The following is a 20,286-nucleotide window of genomic DNA, read 5'->3' on the forward strand; positions in this document are numbered from 1 at the left end:
TTCGGCAACGGCAGGGAATCGCGAAACCCATGATGCTCACTCACACTCCCAGCGTCTGTCAGCCTGCAGCGAGAACCCACCATTACAGCTCTTCTTTGGATTCCAGGTGGATTGGACAATGTCAGCGGGATTGCAAAGTGTCCGGTAAGCCAATGATTCTTTGCCTCCCCCTCTCCCTATGGCTACTAGATCTACTCCGTACGAAGTATTACTTGATACAATAATAACCTTTCTCCTAGTCCTTCAGCTGTTTGATTACAATTACACGGGACGAAACTACAAGGTATTTCTGTCGTAGTCCCGCCTTTTTGCGTCCCGCTTGAGTGCTGACCCAATCCGCGCGCGGCAAACCTTGATTAGTCGGGCAGAGGTCAAACCTACTTAGCCGGGAAATAATGGCGAGCAGTTGATAATTGCTTAGTCCAGCCTACAAAGGGACCATCAGGAGATCGGCAGACTTCTTGAACTCCGTGCCGATGAAGTGGGTTCATCTTCTGCTGACAAACCGCAATGCCAGCTGGCGTCCAACTATCGACGCTTTCGGAGAGCTCAGGAGCGCTAAGTCAAGAGGCGGGCGGGTACGGACTCCGGTATACGAGCAGCCACGAAACCCGCCATTGTTTTAACTGGTTGAAACAATATCTTTCATGTTGTTCTGCGAACTTACAAAAGACCTCCGAGTGCTATCTCCGGCAGCCTCTTTGGCTGCGGCACCGCTTCGGCGCCGCACTGACGTTGACGATTTTGTAACGATCGCAATGGAGAAGGGACGCCGGCAGCTGCCCGGGGTCAATGCAGAGATTCTTATCCATCTCGGCATGTGTCATCTGGCTTTGCTAGACGGTGAAGCGTATGCGCATGTGCGGATCATTGATCTCGAGCCCCTATGTATTGCTGAATTCTTGCCGGTAGCGAAACTGTTTTCGGTTCCATACCACGCCGCTGATGGTGGAGTGCTCCCGTCTTGGCCCATGAGTTTTCCACAACAAGACGTTGTATGATTCATTCGCCGTTATGAAGCAGCCAATTGGAGAACTTCCGTTCGAGGGCCTTGCTCAAGCTGCTCCAATTCAATTAGTCCGCTAGAGCCTCTCTCTGCTCCTTCGCTCTGCTGCTTTTGCTCTACGCTACTTGGAGGTCTGGACGCCACCGCACCACCAACGCAAGCATTGTTAACTGGTCTACGAGTACGAACGCAATCGGGTTTCGTTGATGCCGACCTGCCTGCCTAGTCCCAGCGAGTGTCGCCCCCTGCCCTTCTGATGGATGGACAACCAATCTAATGTGGATCGGGGACCCAGAAGGGCTTGCTTCCATGCTTTTGTTTAACCCTGTCTGTTGAAGTTTTACAAACGGGAACTACTCCGGACCAGGTTGTCTATATCCACTTTAGCCATGCATGGATGGCGGGCTGTCGCTCCGCTCGTTTATAAGGCGTTTGCTGCCCCAGTTGAGCTCGCTGTTTGCGCGCCGACTCATCTCAAGTTGTCCTTGTTGGCCATGTCGCCTCTGTCGTGCCGTATCTGATCCGGGTAGCTCTTTGTTGCTTCCTTATAGCTGCAGTAATACCATTCTGAGGCAGAGCATCTGATCTGGGTTCATGTTCGAGACTAAATCTCGTTTATCCGGAACCACAAAGCCAAGACAATCTCCACGATAGACTCCACAGCCTACTAGAAGATACCCGTTGCGCCACCCGCTTTGCTGCGCAAGACATCTGCTGCTCTTGGTCTAAGTGACCGCGGCACCACGCCGAGGTCTGTATAGAGATGGCAGACCCCGGTGAAGAGAAAGAGATACAGGCGCCCAAGGCTGTCGCAGAGAGCCACGCGATCAGCATTCAATCCGCGTCGGAGAGCCGTGGCAATGATTCCGATAGTGAAAAAGCTGCCCACGTGAGCGAGAAGCACGACGATGAAATTGGACGAGTAGAGTCCAGGTCCGACCAGGAAGATGATGCACCCAAGGAGCCCCTCGCTACCACCAAGAGCCATGCTACCGATGCCAGTGTAGTCGTGAATGCTGCTGCAGAATATGCGGCGAAGCCCTGGTACAAGAAGCTCAACCCCATGCGCTGGGGCGGTATACCAGAGATTCCCAAGGAGCGGATAGTCTCTCGAGAGTACCAGGCTGGTTTCTTTAGCAGACTTACGTTTTATTGGATGAACCCTCTCATGACAGTGAGTCTTTGACCCAATCGGGATCCTTACCAACGTGGCGGATGAGACATGCGTTAGCTAACTTGATGTCTCATAGACAGGATATAAGCGCCAGCTGGATAAGCAAGACATTTGGATCGTCAATCCCGACAGAGCAGCTGAGCCAATGACGCTCAAAGTGAAAGAGGCCTTCAAGAGACGAATTCAAAATGGACAAAAACGACCTTTGCTTGGTGCTTTACACGAAAGCTTCAAATTTGAATTCTGGCTCGGCGGTCTTTGTTCGCTCATCGCAACCATTATGCAGGTCCTATCTCCGTTTATCCTCCGCTACTTGATCCAATTTGCAACCGATGCCTACATAGCTCACGTCAGCCACGGTCCTGCTCCTCATATCGGACGCGGTCTTGGTTTGGCCATTGGCGTTACCGTCATGCAGGTAATCCAGAGTGTGTGTATCAGCCACTTCATCTACCGGGGCATGATGATGGGAGGCCAAAGCCGTGCTGTCCTGATTAGCATGATTTACGAGAAATCTATGGTCATCTCGGGTCGTGCTAGGGCTGGCGGTGTCAAGGAGTCTATAATGCCAGAGACGACCGAGCAAGACGAAAAGCACAAGGGCAAGGACACGGAAAAGGATGATGGCAAAAAGAAGAAGGGAAAGAAGGGAGCTCCAATGCAAGATGGTTTGGGCTGGGGCAATGGGCGCATCACCAACTTGATGAGTGTCGATACCTATCGTGTTGATCAAGCTTCGGCCCTTTTGCACATGACCTGGACTTCCCCTGTCGCCTGCATCATCACACTCGTTTTGCTGCTAGTCAATCTGACGTACAGTGCCCTTGCCGGTTTTGGGCTCCTCGTCATTGGTGTTCCTCTCATCACCAAGGCTATCCAATCCCTCTTTCGTCGACGAAAGGATATCAACAAGATTACCGACCAGAGAGTGTCTCTTACCCAGGAAATTCTGCAATCCGTACGATTTGTCAAATACTTTGGCTGGGAGAAGGCCTTTATCGACCGCCTCGCCGAGATTCGCTCCAAAGAAATCTACTCCATCCAGATCCTGCTCGCCATCCGCAATGCCATCAATGCTGTCAGCATGTCCATGCCCATCTTTGCCTCGATGCTGTCCTTCATCACCTACTCCCTAACCAACCACGGCTTGGCGCCAGCCGAAATTTTCTCTTCGCTGGCCTTGTTCAACGGTCTTCGTATCCCTCTCAACTTGCTGCCTCTTGTCCTTGGCCAAGTGATTGATGCTTGGTCCTCTCTTCAGCGAATTGAGCAATTCCTCCTCGAAGAAGAGCAGGAAGAGGACGTTACCCTCAAGCCTGAGGGAGAGCATGCAATTGAACTCATCGACGCGTCCTTTACTTGGGAGAGAACCCCAACCAAGGAAGCCGAGAAGGGTCCTGCCGGTAAGGATAAGAAGCACGCCAAGAAACCAGAGGTTCCCAAGGAGACTGCCCAAGCTGCATCTGGCGATGACTCCAGCACGCTGGTAGAAGAGCGCGAGCCCTTTAAGTTGCAAGATCTAAATCTACAGGCTGGCCGAAACGAACTGATTGCTGTCATTGGTACTGTCGGCAGTGGCAAGAGTTCTTTGCTCGCTGCCTTGGCTGGTGACATGCGCAAGACAAATGGTGACGTGGTTTTCGGCGCATCCAGGGCCTTTTGTCCTCAATATGCCTGGATTCAGAACGCCTCATTGCAGAACAACATTATCTTTGGTAAGGACATGGATAAGGACTGGTATAAGGAGGTTATTCGAGCGTAAGTTTACTTTACCCTTTGAATCCCACTACTGCTAAACTAGAAGGCTAATTTGTTTCTTTCCATAGATGTGCTCTTCAACCTGATCTCGACATGCTTCCCAATGGCGATATGACTGAAATTGGTGAACGTGGTATCACAATCTCTGGTGGCCAGAAGCAGCGTCTTAACATTGCTCGCGCCATCTATTTCGACGCCGATATTGTCCTCATGGATGACCCCCTCAGTGCAGTTGATGCCCATGTTGGTCGTCACATCTTTGATAATGCCATCTTGGGTCTCCTCAAGGACAAGTGCCGTATCCTCGCCACCCATCAACTGTGGGTTCTTTCTCGCTGTGATAGGATTGTCTGGATGGACGGCGGTAAGATCCAGGCCGTCGATACTTTTGAGAATCTGATGCGGGATCACAAGGGTTTCCAAGACCTGATGGAGACGACTGCTGTTGAAAAGAAGGAGGAGGACGAAGATGAAGATGACGAAGACAAGCTCAAGCAGCTCACGCTGACTGAGACTGCCGAAGCTCGCAAGAACAAGAAGAACAAGAAAGGCGCGGCTCTCATGCAACAGGAAGAAAAGGCTCAGGCCAGTGTGCCTTGGTCCGTGTATGGCGCATACGTCCGCGCCTCCGGTACCCTGTTCAACGCTCCATTGGTCATCTTTGTCCTTATCCTCTCTCAAGGTGCCAACATCATGACCAGCTTGTGGCTCTCGTACTGGACCTCGGACAAGTTTGGGCTGTCAATGGGTCAATATATCGGCATCTACGCCGCTCTCGGTGCCCTCCAGGCTATGCTCATGTTCCTCTTCTCCGTCATGCTGTCCATCCTGGGTACCAACTCCAGTAAGGTCATGCTCCGAGAGGCAATGTTCCGAGTCCTGCGTGCTCCCATGTCCTTCTTCGACACCACGCCGCTGGGCCGCATCACGAACCGTTTCTCCCGTGATGTCGATGTCATGGACAACAACTTGACGGATGCCATCAGAATGTACTTCTTCACGCTCTGCATGTGTACTGCCGTGTTCGCCCTGATCATTGCCTATTTCCACTACTTTGCTATTGCCCTTGTGCCCCTATACTTCTTGTTCATTGGAGCTGCGTCGTACTACCGTGCGTCGGCCCGAGAGGTCAAGCGTTTCGAATCGGTCCTTCGATCGACAGTCTTTGCCAAGTTTGGCGAGGGCCTTACGGGTGTGGCTTCGATCCGTGCTTACGGGCTCAAGTCCCGATTTATCAAGGATCTTCGTGACTCGATTGACGAGATGAATGGCGCTTACTTCCTGACCTATTCTAATCAGCGGTGGCTGTCACTCCGGTTGGATCTGATTGGTAACCTGCTCGTGTTTACCGTCGGAATCCTTGTCGTCACATCGCGATTTAGCGTCAACCCTTCCATTGGTGGTCTGGTTCTCAGTTACATTCTGTCTATTGTTCAGATGCTGCAGTTCTCCATCCGCCAGCTTGCTGAAGTCGAGAATGGTATGAACGCGGTCGAGCGTCTCCGCTACTATGGCAACGAGCTTGAAGAGGAGGCTCCTCTCCACACCGTCGATGTTCGTGAATCTTGGCCAGAAAAAGGAGAGATTGTCTTTGACAATGTCGAGATGCGTTACCGAGAGAATCTGCCTCTTGTGCTCAAGGGCTTGTCCATCCACATCAAGGGCGGAGAGCGCATTGGTATCGTCGGCCGTACCGGCGCCGGAAAGAGTTCCATCATGAGCACTCTGTTCCGTCTGGTCGAAATCTCCGGGGGCTCCATCTCCATCGACGGTATTAACATTGCCACCATTGGCCTGTTTGATCTGCGTTCCCGTCTTGCCATTATCCCTCAGGACCCGACGCTCTTCCAGGGCACTGTCCGCAGCAACCTTGACCCCTTCCACGAGCACACCGACTTGGAGCTCTGGTCTGCTCTTCGCCAGGCTGATCTCGTCCCCGCAGACGCCAACATGGAAGATCGCAAGACTGACCCCTCGCGCATTCATCTCGACAGCGTCGTCGAGGAAGACGGTCTCAACTTCTCCCTCGGCCAGCGCCAGCTCATGGCCCTTGCGCGAGCACTCGTCCGTGGCTCCCAAATCATTGTCTGCGATGAGGCTACGTCCAGCGTCGACATGGAGACGGATGACAAGATTCAACGCACCATGGCTACCGGTTTCAAGGGCAAGACGCTCCTCTGCATCGCCCATCGTCTGCGCACCATCATCGGCTACGACCGCATCTGCGTCATGGATGCCGGTCAAATCGCCGAGCTGGCCTCTCCTCTAGACCTGTGGAAGATGGAGGGCGGCATCTTCAGGAGCATGTGCGACAGAAGCGGCATTCGCGTCGAGGACATTGAGAGTGCCAAGCTGGAGCTGGATCAGTTGGATGCTGCTACCGCCGCTGCCGCTGCCACCAGCTCATGAAAGAAATGATGATACCCCCCACACAAAACCCCTTATTTTCACTGAACCTGTTTTTTTCTTCTTCTTCGTCTGGGGTTCATGAAATTCAGAGCGCTCATGTAGAGCAATCCTAAAAGTTCTACGTCATGGTTAATTTATGTTTTGATGAATTTAATGTGTGCTTCTTTATGTTTAATAGACAAGGGGAGGCAAAGGTTATAAAGGCGGTACTACCTATGCATGATGATGGGAGGATGGTGAAAGGCACACCTCATAAAATAGAAATTAACCATTCATACACACCTCACAATCCTCTTCCTCTTGTGAATTAAGAGCATCTCCGACAGCATCTCCGTGTTCAACTCGTAGACAGACACAGATCACTTCACTGGGACAAATATAAGACTCATGCAGAATAAACATATTCATCAGCCCACTACGGCATGTATTAAAGTATTGCAGTTGACGTTAAGACCAAAACAAGCTATATACTCGAATAAAAAGATGGCGCTCCAAAAAAAAAAAAAACGATGCTACAAAGTTGTTCACAAAGCCGCACAGTCCTCCCATCTAAGCTGTTGACGGAAGAAAATAAAAATTCAAGCCCCCTCCCAGCCTGCTTTACACAAATCTTCTTCCCCAAAGGCCCAACCGAATAAGAAGTCAGATAAAATAAATAAATAAAAACATCATACACTTGTTCATCATTGACGCCATGAATCCCCAGTCTTTTTCATACTTGATATCAAAGACCCAAACACTTTGCGTATACTGTTGGTAGCAAAAGTATTAGTTAGAAATGCGCTGAAATAAGAAAAATTAGAAACTCCAGACAAGGCGATTAATATCGGTGTCGAGGACTACCGCTGCCTCTTGGGCCCGAGTTGGGAGGCATCTGTGGCGGAGGAAGGCTTCCAGGCTCATCGGCAAGCAAGTCTTCGAGGTAGGCACTCGGGGCTCGCTGGCCCGGCTGGCGCGTGTTCAGGTTCACAGAGCTGCTGCTCATGTCTCTTCGGGGCGTGAAGTGAGGAGAGTCCGGGGGCGACGGGCCCATGAGCGAGTTCCTAGAGCCGTTGGGGTGGCTCATCGAGTCGGGTCGCAGATTTGTCAAGCTGATGGAAGGACCTTGCTGTCCACCAGGCGATGAGTTTCCAGCAGCATAGAACCCAGAAGGCAAAAAGGTCGAGCCGCGACCGCCCGGAACATTGGATCCGGCAGCGGTAGGCGAGAAGAACAGGTTGGACTGGCTGGGGGCGGCAGACGGCGTCATGGTGTTTCGGTTGGTACGACGAACGCCGCGGCCACTGCCGGCGGGAGGAGGAGCAGGCGAGGCGTGGTCGGAATACTTGTAGAAAGGCGCGGGAGGTGCCGGGAAGCCGGTCTTATTGTTGGCCTCATGCTGGGCCAAGGCGGCACGGCGAACAGAGCGGTGCAGGAGGAAGCTGACGATGATGCGCCAAAGCAAGACACCGATGAGGAAAGCGCCGAGGATGGCGCCAACGGCGATGAAGACGGTTCCATCCGGCGCACTCGAGTGCTGCATGAAGGGCGCATTCTTGGTCGGCGGCACGGTTGGGGGAGGATATGTCGGGACGTTTCCATTGGGTTTGGTCAGCGTCGGGAGGCCAGTCGGGCCTGAATCACCGCCGCCGCTGGACGAGGAAGAACTTTGCTTGTTGTTGTTGTTCTGGGCCAGGACCGGAGAGGCCAGGACGGCAACAGCCAGAGTCGACAAGAAGTTGGAGGCCCGCATGTTTACTGAGACGTGATGCTGTATCCTAGGGCAAACGAAGTGTATTAAGGCGCAATGCGAGCCGTCGAGTTTGAGCGCTGCTCTTTATGAAACACGGTCAAAACGAGGGTAAACAAAATCGGGTCGTTGGCGAGGAGGCCGTGCTCGTATGTCGCTTTTGGCGTTTTGACGGAAACAAGACGAAAGCGTCAGGATGCATGCAACAGCGAATGGAGGCTGAAACGAGACCGGCAATGGGTTGGCCGTAACGAACGTCGCGGGATAAAACACAATTCGATGCGAAGTGAAGCGATTCGAAGCGACCGGAGACGCAACGCCGAACAAACCCGGGCAGAGTTGACGGATCGAAGCGTTTTGCTGACGAGGGTTGATGTGATGGGGAGGGAAAAGACGGCACGAATCCAATCCAAAGAGGCTGCGCGTGTTTTGCGCTTCACTTGACCTCCTTTTAGCCAGGGCAACCAACAGCTGGCGTTGAGCTGCTCACTGTAGGCCGGCAATTAGTGGCGGGCTACGGGCGTCAGCGGCCTGGACACACTGTACAGGCTCTGGAATGCAGCGCCAATGGCGGCAGGTTACAGGGCGGGAGTGGCTGAGCGCGGCCCCTCTGCGCGCTGGAGAAAAGCTCGTATCGGCGTGATGGCAGGTGGCCTTACAGTGCGCAGTTTGGGAGGAGACTGGATCTGGACGGGATGGAAGCTTTTTATTTCTCCGAGTTGGAATCTGACAACAAATATTTGCTCAAAAAAGAGAGAGAGAGATGAAAAATTGGATTCCTTGGTGTTGATGAAGTCTCTTTAGCAATTTGAAGGGGCATCTCAACAGGGCTATTATTAGTACATTGAGATGCGGGTTGTGCATACAAAAAGAGACTATGTAGTACTGTACTGTAGTCCATTGAATGCGGATTTCAACGTCGCAAAACCTCACTCGACAAATGGCTTGTCCTTGCACGGAATCCCGTATAGCCATCTCCACAATGAGATGCTTCTTTTAGACTAGCATTTGGGGTGCCTTGCAGGTTCTCGATACAGATGGAGCGCCTCGTATTGCTAGCAACGGGGCGGTATGCAATACTCTGCCAATGTGTCAGTCAGTCAAAGATGCTAATAGACCAGAGGGGCAGGTGGACAGCAGTCATCAAGCGGGCAGTAAAAATCTACCTACCTAGGCATGCTGAAATCATCGTCATGAGGGGGTCCAATCGAATAAGCAGTTGCAGTATTATTATTATTTTTTTACTGTGGCATTGGTAAGAAAAGTATATTACTTCTATATAAAAGATCATTTAATGCATCATCTCGTTTCAAGTGCGTACTTTGTACCTTGATACAATGCAGACATGTTTCATCGCCCAGCGACCCGGTGCACGTGACTCTGACGTTGGCTCAGCCGCTGGACTGGCGCTACCGCCAAATCCCAGCCTTTCAGCAGAGCGTCATCACCAAGCCGACTAAAGCCTCTCCAACCTACAATCAATCCATCTTCTCGTCGAACGCCGCATCTTCATCGCCCGCCTTTTCTCCATTTAGCGCCTTCCATCTCCGCCGCTTAATCTCTTCTCTCTTCTGTATTTTTCGCCCGACTCTCCGAACCTCGATTTCGACAACATGGAGGAAGAGCGCCTCTGGAAGTTTAGGAAGCCCGAGTGGTTGAACAGCATCTGGGCCCGGAACGCTGGCGTCTACGGTGCCGGAGCTTTGGTGAGTCTATTTCCATCCTGTTGAGCCTCAGCTCCCTAGGATCTTCTGCTCCGTGAAGGATCATTCTTCAGACCTTCGTCGACATGCCCACGACTCCCCGAGAAGCGCTGGCTGACGTATGCATTCGCAGTTCTCCCTCGCATTCTATGTCATGCTCGACTCCGCCGTCTGGTCCAAGTCGGCCAAGAACGGCTCCAATGTCCACGTGAAATTCGTCGACTGGCTGCCGCTCATCTTCTCCAGCCTGGGCATGCTCATCATCAACTCGGTCGAAAAACAACGCCTCAGCGCCGACTCTTTCAGCTATAGTGGATCTGGTGTCGCATGGAAGGCGCGTGTGATCTTGTTCCTGGGATTCGCGGCCCTCGCCGGCGGCATGGCCGGAGGTGTCACCGTCTTTGTCCTCAAATTTGTTGTTCCTGGAGTCGGCATGCCGGCCCTGAGCATGGGCATTGAGAACCTTGTCAGCAACGCCCTCGTGGGCTGCAGGTATGTACAATCCATTCGGCGGCTGGTTGTCAACCCAGCGCAAAATGGAGATGCATCAGCTAACCTTGTAATGCGCCTTTAGCTCTGTCGTCTTGTGGATCAGCCAGAACATGGAGGACGAGTTTACCTACAACCTCTCGCTTTAACTGACTGGACCTTGTACTGCGCGCAAAAGAGGGGAGCAAGTGAGGAGCAAGTGTCGGCGAATGTCTTTGGATCACGGGCGTAACTTGGGGCTCTCGGGAAGGGTCTGGATTTCTTGTTTTTTATTTCCCTTTTGGCACACGCGCGCGCGCATACGCAGAGACTTTCACAAGGCGCAGCTGGTGATGATTTAAGCCTTTGTTTCTTGTACGAATCGAAACGATCAGTTTGCTGTATGAATTTGAACTTGGGCCATTTTTCATATTGTACGGCCAAGTGATTGGCAGTGTATTGGTGTTTGCAGCTGAGCATGTTGAGGGTTCCTCTCCCTTCAGAAACCAAGCAAAATTCAAGCCTTTCATAAACACTCAATTTCCAGAATCTTTAGAAAATGAACCCACAAAAAGCACTGCAGGGGGGTGCCATTGCAGTTGAGGCTATCAAAGCAGGGCCAACTTAGTATGGAGTACAAGTCGCAGAGAGCTGTCACTGCTAGCGCTATCCACCAATAACTTTTTCTGGTCCATCAATGGCCATCCATCCAATCCTCTTCAGTAAACAACAAACATAAACAAAGAAATACCCTTGCATTCTCCTTCGACACTGCATACTACAGATTGGCGCATATTCCGTTACCATCGCCTTTTATTTTATTTCATCGACGCTATAGCACATCATTCGTACCGCCATCATCGATACCGCACTTCATTCCAATTCCCACTTCCGCTTTCCAAGATATAAAAGGCCATGAACGAGCGAACCCGCAGCGCCGGATCCTCGCGCACGACCAGAAGTTCCGGCCTGGCCGCCGCGAGCAGCAGCAACAGTGCCAACGGCAGCAAGACGAGCCTCTTCCGGAGCCACTTCATCAGGCGGCCCAACACCGCTGCGTCGGCCGATCCCGAGGGCGTCGTGCGCCAGGACGGCGAGACGCAGCAGCAGCAGCAGCAGCAGCAGCAGCAGCAGCTGTCCGAGGCAGCGGCGGAGCTGGTGGTGCGCGATCAGCACGGCGAGGTTGAGATTGGGAACCCTCCCACGCCGGTGGTGGACGACGAGGAGGAGTTGCAGGCGTTGGAGTATCAGCAGGAGAACGAGAGTGAGGAAACACCTTAAGCCCCAATTGCTTGCTTTGTTGTCTACGTTATTGCACAGTTTTCTTCTATCTATCTATGCGGTAGGGGTTTTTGCTAACTAGGTACTTTGGTTGTTTCGTCTAGGAGAAAAGCAGCGCTTGGCAGAGGCCATTCGCCATTACCAAATCAGCCACAGCTCCATGGCCGATCAACCAGACGGTGAGTTGAATCGCATTCGCACTGGTGGTATGAACGTTGTTGGCTGACTTTGTGGGATCGAATTCAGCCCTTTTCGAGGCAGTCCGCGAGAGCAACAGGAGCAAGGTCAGCGCATTGGCCGAAGACAACTGGATGTTCGAGCCGGAAGAACAGCCGCGCATATCATGAACGACGAAGACGATCAGCGTTAAATTTTGCTCCTTTTCAATCCACCCCGCCGTTATGACTATGATACATGAATGATTCTATTTCGTCGCTGCCGATCCAAGCAAGATATGAGAAGAAGATGATGATTAAGAAGAAGAAATTGCTTCTTAGTCTAGCCCTTCAGCAGCGGGAGCGTCTGCTCCACGCAGCCCCGGCCGCCGTGTCTGTTGCGGCGGCGCGGCACCACCTCCGCCAAACAGTCCGCTCATCATGTCCATCAGGGGGTTGCTTTGTCGCGGCTTCTGTATGCCAAAGTACATCTCGCCAATCATCTCCAGAGGCTCCGCCCACGCCTCAGCCTCGTCTATCTGCGTCGCATACTTGGACACCAGACCCTTGTAGACTTCGGGAGCCCCTCGCTGGATGGCCAGGAGCAGCAGGCCCAAGAAGTTGAGCAGCGGGAGGCTAGGGAAGATGCGAACGTCGGAGGTGGCGCTGGAAACGTCTTGGACACCGAGGGTCGGGTTGTCGTTTGTGAGGGCGCTGGCGAAGAGTCGATAGCTGGTGGTGGCGGCGCGGACGTTGCCGACGAGGAGATAGGGGAGGACAGCTCGCGCCGCAAAGTGCGGTGCCATGTGAGCGTCTCCTTCTCTGTACCAAGCATACTCCATGTTGAAGAGCACTTCTGGCGAGTCCTTGGTTCCCAGTATCAGGTGTCGTTCGGCCTCGTATGTCTCGTGCTCTTCAGCGTATAGTGAGCCAGCAACATGATGCAGCTCTGGATCGCCCGCAGGGTACTCGCCAAACTTGGAAGACCATCTAATGCCAGGCCATAACTGTCAGCCATCTTATAACGTAACATAAGACCACCATCCCAGCACACGGACATATATGGCAAACCTCCCCCAAAGACTTTTTTTTACTCACCCCATGCTCTCAGTAATAAACTTCTTCCTTGTGGGCTCCTCCGGATCAAACAGCCGCAGACACGTCAGCAGTCTCCCCTTGCTCGTCGCATCCGGCTTCAGCTCAGCCTGCTTATACACGTCCACCATCATGACACACAGGTCGCCGCCGCTGCCGCCCTGCGCCGCCTTGAGCAGCGACTGCGCGACGCTGTAGAGGATGTCGATTGCCGCGGGCCAGTTCTGCGTCTTGATGTAGCGCGAGGCGGCGACTCGCGTCTGCTGCTGCGCTTCGTAAAAGTCGCCCTCGGCGATCTTTTCCTGCAGCCGGGCGACGATGCGTTCGACTTTGCTGGCCATGGCGGGAGGCGGAGACGGTGCTCGAAAGCTCAGCTGTAGAGAGAGAGAAAGTCCTTCTTTTCCTAGAAGCCGAGGTGAAGTGTGGCCAAGGTTTGGGTTGTGGTTTAGGAGAAGGAGAGTGTTCGTGTTCTAAGAGCTATGATGGATAGAGAGGATGGAGGGGTAGCAGCAGGCTTAGGTGGGATTTGCAACCAAACCTACTGTAGCTCCAGTTTCTTTCCTCTATAAGCCTGAACTATGGCATCGAACTCCAAACCTATTACATCATCACAGCGCGAATAGTGTAGCGGTTAGCATGCATGCTTCCCAAGCATGCGACCCGGGTTCGAGTCCCGGTTCGCGCATCTCTTTTTGCCTTTACGCAGTCTGCTTCACGTCTTGTTTTTTCTTTTTGGTTGCAGATATCTCAACTCAGCTTCTTTTCTGCTTCTCAAGTTAGTAGCGGGGGAGTGGTCTTTGCACTTCTAGAAAGAAATGGAGCATTAAGTGGACCGGCTCTCAGTTTTACCAACAGGTACTGAGTCAAGCAACATCAATCAGCTTCGGGAATTAACAGGACAGCCTACAAGGTCGTGTACCCAAAAAGACATTGCTTAACTAGCATATTGCTACGTACGTTTATCATAAAGACGGCCGTTCTATATTACCTTGTTGCCCTTTGATGTGCCAACCCAGAGTTAAAACCCCCGGCACTTGCCTTCTGGTTTTATACTCCAGCCTCGAGAGCTACGAAATACCATGTTTCCCTTGCAAAAGTTTCCAGTTTTATAAAAAGTCTCCTGACGTGTTTAATCCTTACGTATCAGTGAGCCCAAGTGCTACCCGATGGCCTTCTTCCCTTCTCGTATAACCATTTATTATTAAGCCCAATGCTCGTCCTCTTGCCTCCCGCTGGGCTTGGTGAGGTAGGGTCAGAGAAGATGTTGGACGAGGTGCTCGCACCAAAGGAGCCCGGCGATCCAAAGGATGTCCGCCTATTGTTCATGCCGTTGACGCTCTGGAGGAGAGGGTTCCCAATGGGGGAGAATTGGGAGAGTGCGCCAGCAAAGCTCGGGGGAAGAGGTTTGGAGATGTCGCCTCCTCGTCCATCCAGAGGAGAGCCAGGATAGCTAGCTCTACTTCCCACCGAGCCCGCAATGGATGGTGTTCGTGAATAGCGCGGAGGTGTGCTGAACTTTGCCTCGGGCGTAGGTGCGACCACCGACGGGTCGAGTCCCAGCAATTTTCGCTGGGTAGCCGTCAATGGGATATCGGAGAGCTCGTCTTTCGGCCGAATGAGCGGCAGACATGCCATGCCAATCTGGATGAAGGGGAGGAGCTGGGCGAGAAACCATGCCCATCCGAGGTATAATCGGAATGGCTTGGGCAACCTAAATCGTCGATTTAATGTTAGAGATGCACTTTCATATGCTGGAATCCCAGCCGTCGTTCTCTCTTGTTTCTCTCACATTTGCGCGTCCAGCTTGAACTTGGCTAGCAGCTGAAGAGACCACATAGCCAGCAAGGCGACAATGTTGTAGGCAATCCGTCGCACGTTCTTCTCGGAGAAGTTGGTAGCATCGCGACGTCTGGTGATCTCGTCAAGTCGAGGGTGCCTCCACGTGCCTGGGCTGTCGGTAGCTGTGGCTGCCGTAACTTGCTTCACGGGCGTGGTCGCCCTGGCCAAGCTCGACATTGTGAGGAATTGCGAGCCCAGAGGACACAGAGAAACGATCTGTGGGGGATTGAACGGTAACCGGTCGGCGGTGAAACAGTATGGATGTGTCTATTCAGGTTTCCTGATGTGGGCGTTGGTAAGCTAGGCCAACTTCACGAGGCTAGGCGCAAGCAAACAAGGGCGGAAAAAAAAATCAGAGCGAGAGTTGGAGGACGTGTTGGACATACAAAGACCGTCGCAGGTTGAAGAAGAGAGGCTGAGCCTCGCGCAAATTCACTAGATTCGTTAGTACAGCCAGAGGAGGGGAGGGAACAGTGGCCAGGGCGGCCTCGAGCTTATGATGCTCGGTGTTGTTTATGTTTGCATAGTAACTTGAACGTCGTGAGAGCAACTGGGAAGATTGGCTGTGCAGGGGTGATGCAAAGGCACTGGAGAGGTGAGCCGGCAGCGGCACTGTAGGCGCGCGGGCCCGCACATTTACAAGGGCCCTTCAGTGGCTGCCCGGCTGCAGTCAAGGCCCATTGAAATTCCCATAGCGGTATCGCCCAGCGCGCCTCTCACTGAAAGCTCGAACTTGGAGGGCACTTGACGATGGGCAGACGGAGAGGACGGCCGGTACCTGGCTGCAAGGTACTGCGCCGGTTGACTACGGGCACGTCGGTACCTGTGCGCACGCCCGCGACAAGTACCCGTCGTCGCTCAAAACCCGCAGCTGGGGCGAGGCAAGGTCATCGCAGGGCGAATTGGCTTTTTGCTGCTAGCCTTATTGGCAATGCGCGTACGTGCGCCTCGTGCTTGACCTCAGCTTTTCTTGCCCGTGAGAAATGTACCGGTAGCTTGTCCCCATTTCCCTGGTCTTGTGGAAACTCCCAGCCCGTCCGTTGTCATCAATTCTTTTCCCACATCACCATCACCCTCGCATCATCATCATCCCTATCCATCAGCTGCTTGGCCACGACCCTCGCCATCGCCATCGGATCGCCATCGGCATCAGCGTCTGTCTGCTTGGTGCAAGTCCGAATTCCCCTGGCGCCAGAGTCGTAAATCATGCGCCGTTAATTTCATTGTTTAACGCAAGACGAACAACGACGCACTCTAGTTCCTCCCTCAAAATAAACCTCGACTTCAACGTCATCACCACAAACTGCTCGCGCCATGGCCGCCTCGCCCAGCTCAGCGGACGCCGCGTCAGATGTAGAGCACCGAAGCTCTCCTGCTCCAGAAACCAAGTCATTTGCCTCGCGCGCCGAAGTCGACGATGAAGACACCATCATCGCAACCCCTTCCGAGGCCGCTGAGAAGCCCGCTAGGAGCAAGGGTAAAGGAAAAGACAAGGACAAGGACAAGGACGCGCAGCCTCAGATTGGCAAAATCCGGCATTTGAAGAAGGAGGATGGAGAGCCTCTGTGGCGCAAGGATATCCAGTACGACTTCTTGAGAGCCGTCTTCGACAATGAACAAAAGGTCTTCACCAACTCGTACGACACTGAACTAGAGAAGCAATGCTTTGCCGACTTGTACATCGACACCATGGCGCGCAGTTCCAAGACAAGCAAAGTGCTGAGGGACAAGTTGATGAATGACCGAGAAGCTGCCAAGGGCATGGCAATGGTCTGTTTGCTGGTCAACATGGGCCGCATGAACACGACTCTCAACTGTGAGTACCTCCCCTACCCGACAGATTATCTACTCATACTCCATCCATACACCTATGCATCCGTCTATTCAGTTGCATTAAATATCTTGAGCGCTCCAACAAACTAACCCATGAATCCACAGTCTTTCCTGAAATGCGAGCGCAGCTGCGGACATATCACGCCATTCCTTCTCTCCAAGCGCAGCAAGATCCTCACGCCTACAAGCAGCTGCAAGACGCCCCGCGTCTAAAGTCCATCCTGAAGGGCGGCGCGGAGGATCGCGACGAACCGAATTCTTTGGACAAGATTAAGCAGCGTGGGATTCCTCGCACCAATCCCGTCAACCTCATCTTTGTAATGTGCAACTCGGCGCAAAAAGTCGCAGAATTGCATTTCCCGCTCCATCGCGAATTTCACGACGTCATTATGAAAACCCAATACACCAGCATGTCGAGAGCAAAGGCCTTTCTGTGGCTAATGTGGTTCTACCTCGAATCTGATTTTACGGAGGAGGGATGTGAGGAGAATCCTTTCGGCCCTGGCGTAGACTACGGTCTCGATGTTGCCAACCAAGGAGTCCCTAAGCTCGAAGAAATGACCGAGGAGCAGGAAGCCGCAGAGAATGTTGACCCAGCTGTCGAGATTGAGTTTGGTCACGAGAAACAGAAAATCCGTGCCACAATCTTGGAAATGGATCATCAATTCCTAACAGAGCGAGAGAAGCGTGGCAAAGCGCGACCATCGCTGGCAGATGATGGCCCTGCAATTTTGCCCCGAATCAGACCTTCCAAGCATGAATCTGACATTGAGAGTACGCGATCGACACCTCCTCCGAGAGCACTAGCCCGAACGATTGCGGTTATGAATGGACGTCGAACGGCTCCTCTCAAGTATCAAATTTTCGAAGGTTCCTCGCCTGCTCGCCACGGAAACGAGAGTGGCGTTGTCGCCAGAAAACCTCGTCCGCCGACAGCACATCAGCTTGCCGTTGAGCGAAACCGAAGCCAAAGAGTAGAGTACATTCTTGACCGTGGCCTTCGAAAACACCATCACAAAAGCAGAAAGGTCCGGCGACAAGAGGGTGCCATTGTGAGAACATACAGGCGTTTGCAAGCCCAGGCTGATCCTTTCGAGGATAGCGATGGCGAGGGCCATACTCCGCGCAACTTGCCTGTCAATGGTGATAAAGGCAGCAATGCCTTTAGAGAAAGGGGCATAGGCGGGCTGTGCCTCTTGGCTACCGATAAGGATGACTATGGCGAGGAGGTGAGCTCGTATGCCGCCTCCATTCGACGATCAACACGCCGTCTCGCTCGTTGGCGAGGGCACGAAGACGAGCTTGGCGTGATTCCCACAACCAAGAAGCCCAAGCCAGCCACGGCCAACGAGAATGGCAACGGCGAGAATTTGATTGATGGGTCAGACCTCCTTGCCGCCGAAGATGCCGATGCTAAGGTCAACGGCAATGCGTCCAGGGACGATGACAAGGACGCAAATGGCGACACTGCCATGCTGGATGACGTAGACATGGAAGATGTCGACAACGCGGCAATTGTGGATGAAGACGGTGATGACGCGGATAAGACAGAGGAGGCCATGGTGGACTCGGATGGTGAGTAGTTGGGCGCGGGTTTCGCGCTGGGTTGTCAATTCACACTAGGGGAGGAGGAAAACCAAAAGGGAACTACATTCGGAACTGATTTTGCTACACACTGAGGAAACTTGTACACAAAGGATACGGCTGGGAGAGGTTTAGATTTTCCAGAGGCGTCGAGGCGTTTGACTGAGAGCCCGCATCAGCGCTCCGTAATGACTACACTGTTATAATTAACTGCAAATCCTGAAAAGCTGCTTCAGCATTGATCGTGAAATAATCAAGATACAAGAACGACAAAAGAGTGGTCGTCTGTATGTTGGTTGGGTGTTGATTTGGCCGCAATATGTCGGACATTGATGGTCGGATTACACGCGCCGATCTGGCATAACGCACGAGTACGAATACGAGGCTGCATTCGGAGGGAAGCCTCTCCACCAAAAAATGAACGGCCTCATCCGGATCTCCGTGATCCGGCCGAGCGGTGAGGTGCGGCAGAACGAGCGCGCGAGTCCTCGGGTGCCGAGAATGACAATCCAACTGTTGTAAGGCAATTGGATTTCTTTATTAATAGGGCAGATCAAATTGGCTTCAGAGGATTTTGCTGCTTGCCGTGACATCTTTGTGCAGTTTGGAAGAAAATTGGGCGATTCATCGGCGTTTTGTTGAAGTTGTTTATTGCCGGGTGTTGTGCTTACTTGGCTAAATTTTGGCCCAATTCCCAAAGTGGTTCGTTTCCGATAGACTCGCCCGTTCCTTCGAATTCCCCTAAAGCTTTTGTTTTCTTTTCTTTTATTTCCCTTTTTTGGAATTCATCGGTGTAATAATATTAATTCCCCTTTTTGTTTTCAGGTTTCTTATAGAAGCAAGCCAATGCCTCAAAACGACCCCTCCCCGCCCGGCATCAGCCGCCTGCTGGCCATCCTGGGCCTTTTAACGGCGCTGCTCGCATCCGTGGTGTACGTGCTCGACCAGGACCTGGAGCGGTTCTACGTCTTCGATACGGACCACCTGCACGATCTTGCGCAGCGGGGAGTCGCCGAGCATGGCAACAACACGCGGGGCATCGTCAAGTACATCGTGGACGAGCTGAACGAGAAAGTGCCGGGATATGTCAACCTGGAGGAGGACTGGGTGTTTAACAATGCTGGCGGGGCCATGGGGGCCATGTATATCATCCACGCCAGCGTGACTGAGTATCTCATCATCTTTGGTGAGTAAGAAAAACAAACAACAAAAGAAGGAAAAGACAGCTGACAGAGGGTATCCCAGGCACGGCCATCGGCACAGAGGGCCACACCGGCCGCCACACGGCCGACGACTACTTCCACATCCTGTCCGGCACGCAGGTCGCCTACGTGCCCGGCGAGTACGAGCCCGAGGTGTATCCCGCCGGCAGCGTGCACCACCTGCGCCGCGGCGACGCCAAGCAGTACAAGATGCCCGAGGGCTGCTTCGCGCTCGAGTACGCCCGCGGCTGGATCCCGCCCATGCTGTTCTTCGGCTTTGCAGATGGCCTGAGCAGCACGCTCGACTTCCCGACGCTGTGGAAGACGACGTACATTACTGGCCAGCAGATGATTGGGAACTTGCTCAAGGGGAAGCTGTGAGGCTGGCTGTGTGTGTGTGTGTGTGTAGGCGAGGGTGACATGGGGGTTTTGTGATAGAACTTCGGCTTTAAAACAAAAAGGAGCAAGGCAAACTATATGGGAAACATTATGTATGGGATATGAATGTTATAGAAAGCGGGAAACAGTGGTTCAGGACATATACTTCGTAATTACAAAGTACTACCAAGCACATATATGTACAGATACATGGTGAATACAAACCGCAAATTACGACCGACAACAAGTCTCGTCTACCTTAGTTGTGTTACTTGAATTCTCTGTAGCACCCATTCACGTTCTAGTGAAACGAGATGCATGGCGGGTGTAAAGTGCATATAGCAAGTTCGTATAAACTATGTACTGCTGTGAAGAGGAGAGAAAAAATGGTACGCTCCCAACAGTAGCCCCCTTTATTCACCAAGTTCCAAGACCGCGCGCCTTCGTCAGATTTGTTTTATATTTTTTGGTTCTCCGCCCTGCCAACCAACGCCACGCCAATGTGCAGTTGTGCTAAGAGGAGGAAAAATAGTCACCCATGTTGAAACTCCCATCATCCATTGTCCAAGCGCTTTTTTTCTCTTATGAGTCGTGTTGTAGAATATCGGTGTCGTTCGTAAAAGCTACCCATTATCAAGCAGTAGAGAGAGACCTACGCCTTTTTGGGGGGCA

General features: G+C 52.6%; 8 protein-coding genes and 1 non-coding gene across 9 annotated transcripts; 6 read left to right on the plus strand and 3 right to left on the minus strand.

Moving 5' to 3' along the window:
* Positions 1-1,680: 1,680 nt before the first annotated feature.
* V8C40DRAFT_41741 (ATP-binding cassette transporter YOR1) lies at positions 1,681-6,541 on the plus strand. The gene is made up of 3 exons (XM_083222958.1): positions 1,681-2,180; positions 2,257-3,938; positions 4,007-6,541. Exons 1-3 carry the CDS (start codon positions 1,770-1,772, stop codon positions 6,345-6,347), a joined length of 4,434 nt encoding a protein of 1,477 aa, XP_083071500.1. The 5' UTR covers positions 1,681-1,769; the 3' UTR covers positions 6,348-6,541.
* A 190-nt stretch (positions 6,542-6,731) lies between these two features.
* V8C40DRAFT_248840 (uncharacterized protein) lies at positions 6,732-8,461 on the minus strand. Its single transcript, XM_083216627.1, has one exon. It carries the CDS (start codon positions 8,077-8,079, stop codon positions 7,168-7,170), a length of 912 nt encoding a protein of 303 aa, XP_083071501.1. The 5' UTR covers positions 8,080-8,461; the 3' UTR covers positions 6,732-7,167.
* A 1,052-nt stretch (positions 8,462-9,513) lies between these two features.
* Positions 9,514-10,851, plus strand: V8C40DRAFT_248843 (UPF0220 family protein). The gene is made up of 3 exons (XM_083216628.1): positions 9,514-9,782; positions 9,913-10,271; positions 10,354-10,851. The coding sequence occupies exons 1-3, from the start codon at positions 9,690-9,692 to the stop codon at positions 10,415-10,417; spliced, it is 516 nt and encodes a 171-aa protein (XP_083071502.1). The 5' UTR covers positions 9,514-9,689; the 3' UTR covers positions 10,418-10,851.
* A 103-nt stretch (positions 10,852-10,954) lies between these two features.
* Positions 10,955-11,948, plus strand: V8C40DRAFT_41776 (uncharacterized protein). The gene is made up of 3 exons (XM_083222959.1): positions 10,955-11,511; positions 11,633-11,707; positions 11,775-11,948. The coding sequence occupies exons 1-3, from the start codon at positions 11,163-11,165 to the stop codon at positions 11,873-11,875; spliced, it is 525 nt and encodes a 174-aa protein (XP_083071503.1). The 5' UTR covers positions 10,955-11,162; the 3' UTR covers positions 11,876-11,948.
* Positions 11,949-12,021: 73 nt separating this feature from the next.
* V8C40DRAFT_267260 (protein GET4) lies at positions 12,022-13,119 on the minus strand (the record flags this gene model as incomplete). The annotated part of the gene is made up of 2 exons (XM_083219834.1): positions 12,022-12,673; positions 12,782-13,119. The coding sequence occupies 2 exons, from the start codon at positions 13,117-13,119 to the stop codon at positions 12,022-12,024; spliced, it is 990 nt and encodes a 329-aa protein (XP_083071504.1).
* A 272-nt stretch (positions 13,120-13,391) lies between these two features.
* On the plus strand, positions 13,392-13,463 carry V8C40DRAFT_t141. The gene has a single exon. It is a non-coding gene; the product is annotated as a tRNA-Gly (tRNA).
* A 167-nt stretch (positions 13,464-13,630) lies between these two features.
* V8C40DRAFT_248851 (nuclear pore complex component-domain-containing protein) lies at positions 13,631-15,175 on the minus strand. Its single transcript, XM_083216629.1, has 3 exons — positions 15,004-15,175; positions 14,568-14,897; positions 13,631-14,489 (listed from the first exon to the last, which is right to left on the minus strand). Exons 2-3 carry the CDS (start codon positions 14,792-14,794, stop codon positions 13,922-13,924), a joined length of 795 nt encoding a protein of 264 aa, XP_083071505.1. The 5' UTR covers positions 14,795-14,897; positions 15,004-15,175; the 3' UTR covers positions 13,631-13,921.
* Positions 15,176-15,533: 358 nt separating this feature from the next.
* On the plus strand, positions 15,534-18,260 carry V8C40DRAFT_248852 (uncharacterized protein). Its single transcript, XM_083216630.1, has 2 exons — positions 15,534-16,433; positions 16,556-18,260. Exons 1-2 carry the CDS (start codon positions 15,932-15,934, stop codon positions 18,031-18,033), a joined length of 1,980 nt encoding a protein of 659 aa, XP_083071506.1. The 5' UTR covers positions 15,534-15,931; the 3' UTR covers positions 18,034-18,260.
* Positions 18,261-18,581: 321 nt separating this feature from the next.
* Positions 18,582-19,858, plus strand: V8C40DRAFT_248856 (C-8 sterol isomerase ERG2). Its single transcript, XM_083216631.1, has 2 exons — positions 18,582-19,220; positions 19,280-19,858. The coding sequence occupies exons 1-2, from the start codon at positions 18,881-18,883 to the stop codon at positions 19,615-19,617; spliced, it is 678 nt and encodes a 225-aa protein (XP_083071507.1). The 5' UTR covers positions 18,582-18,880; the 3' UTR covers positions 19,618-19,858.
* The last annotated feature ends 428 nt before the right edge of the window (positions 19,859-20,286 follow it).

This window comes from Trichoderma camerunense (assembly GCF_050948025.1).
Source record: "Trichoderma camerunense strain CBS 138272 chromosome Unknown V8C40scaffold_12, whole genome shotgun sequence".
Taxonomy (NCBI): Eukaryota; Fungi; Ascomycota; class Sordariomycetes; order Hypocreales; family Hypocreaceae; genus Trichoderma; species Trichoderma camerunense.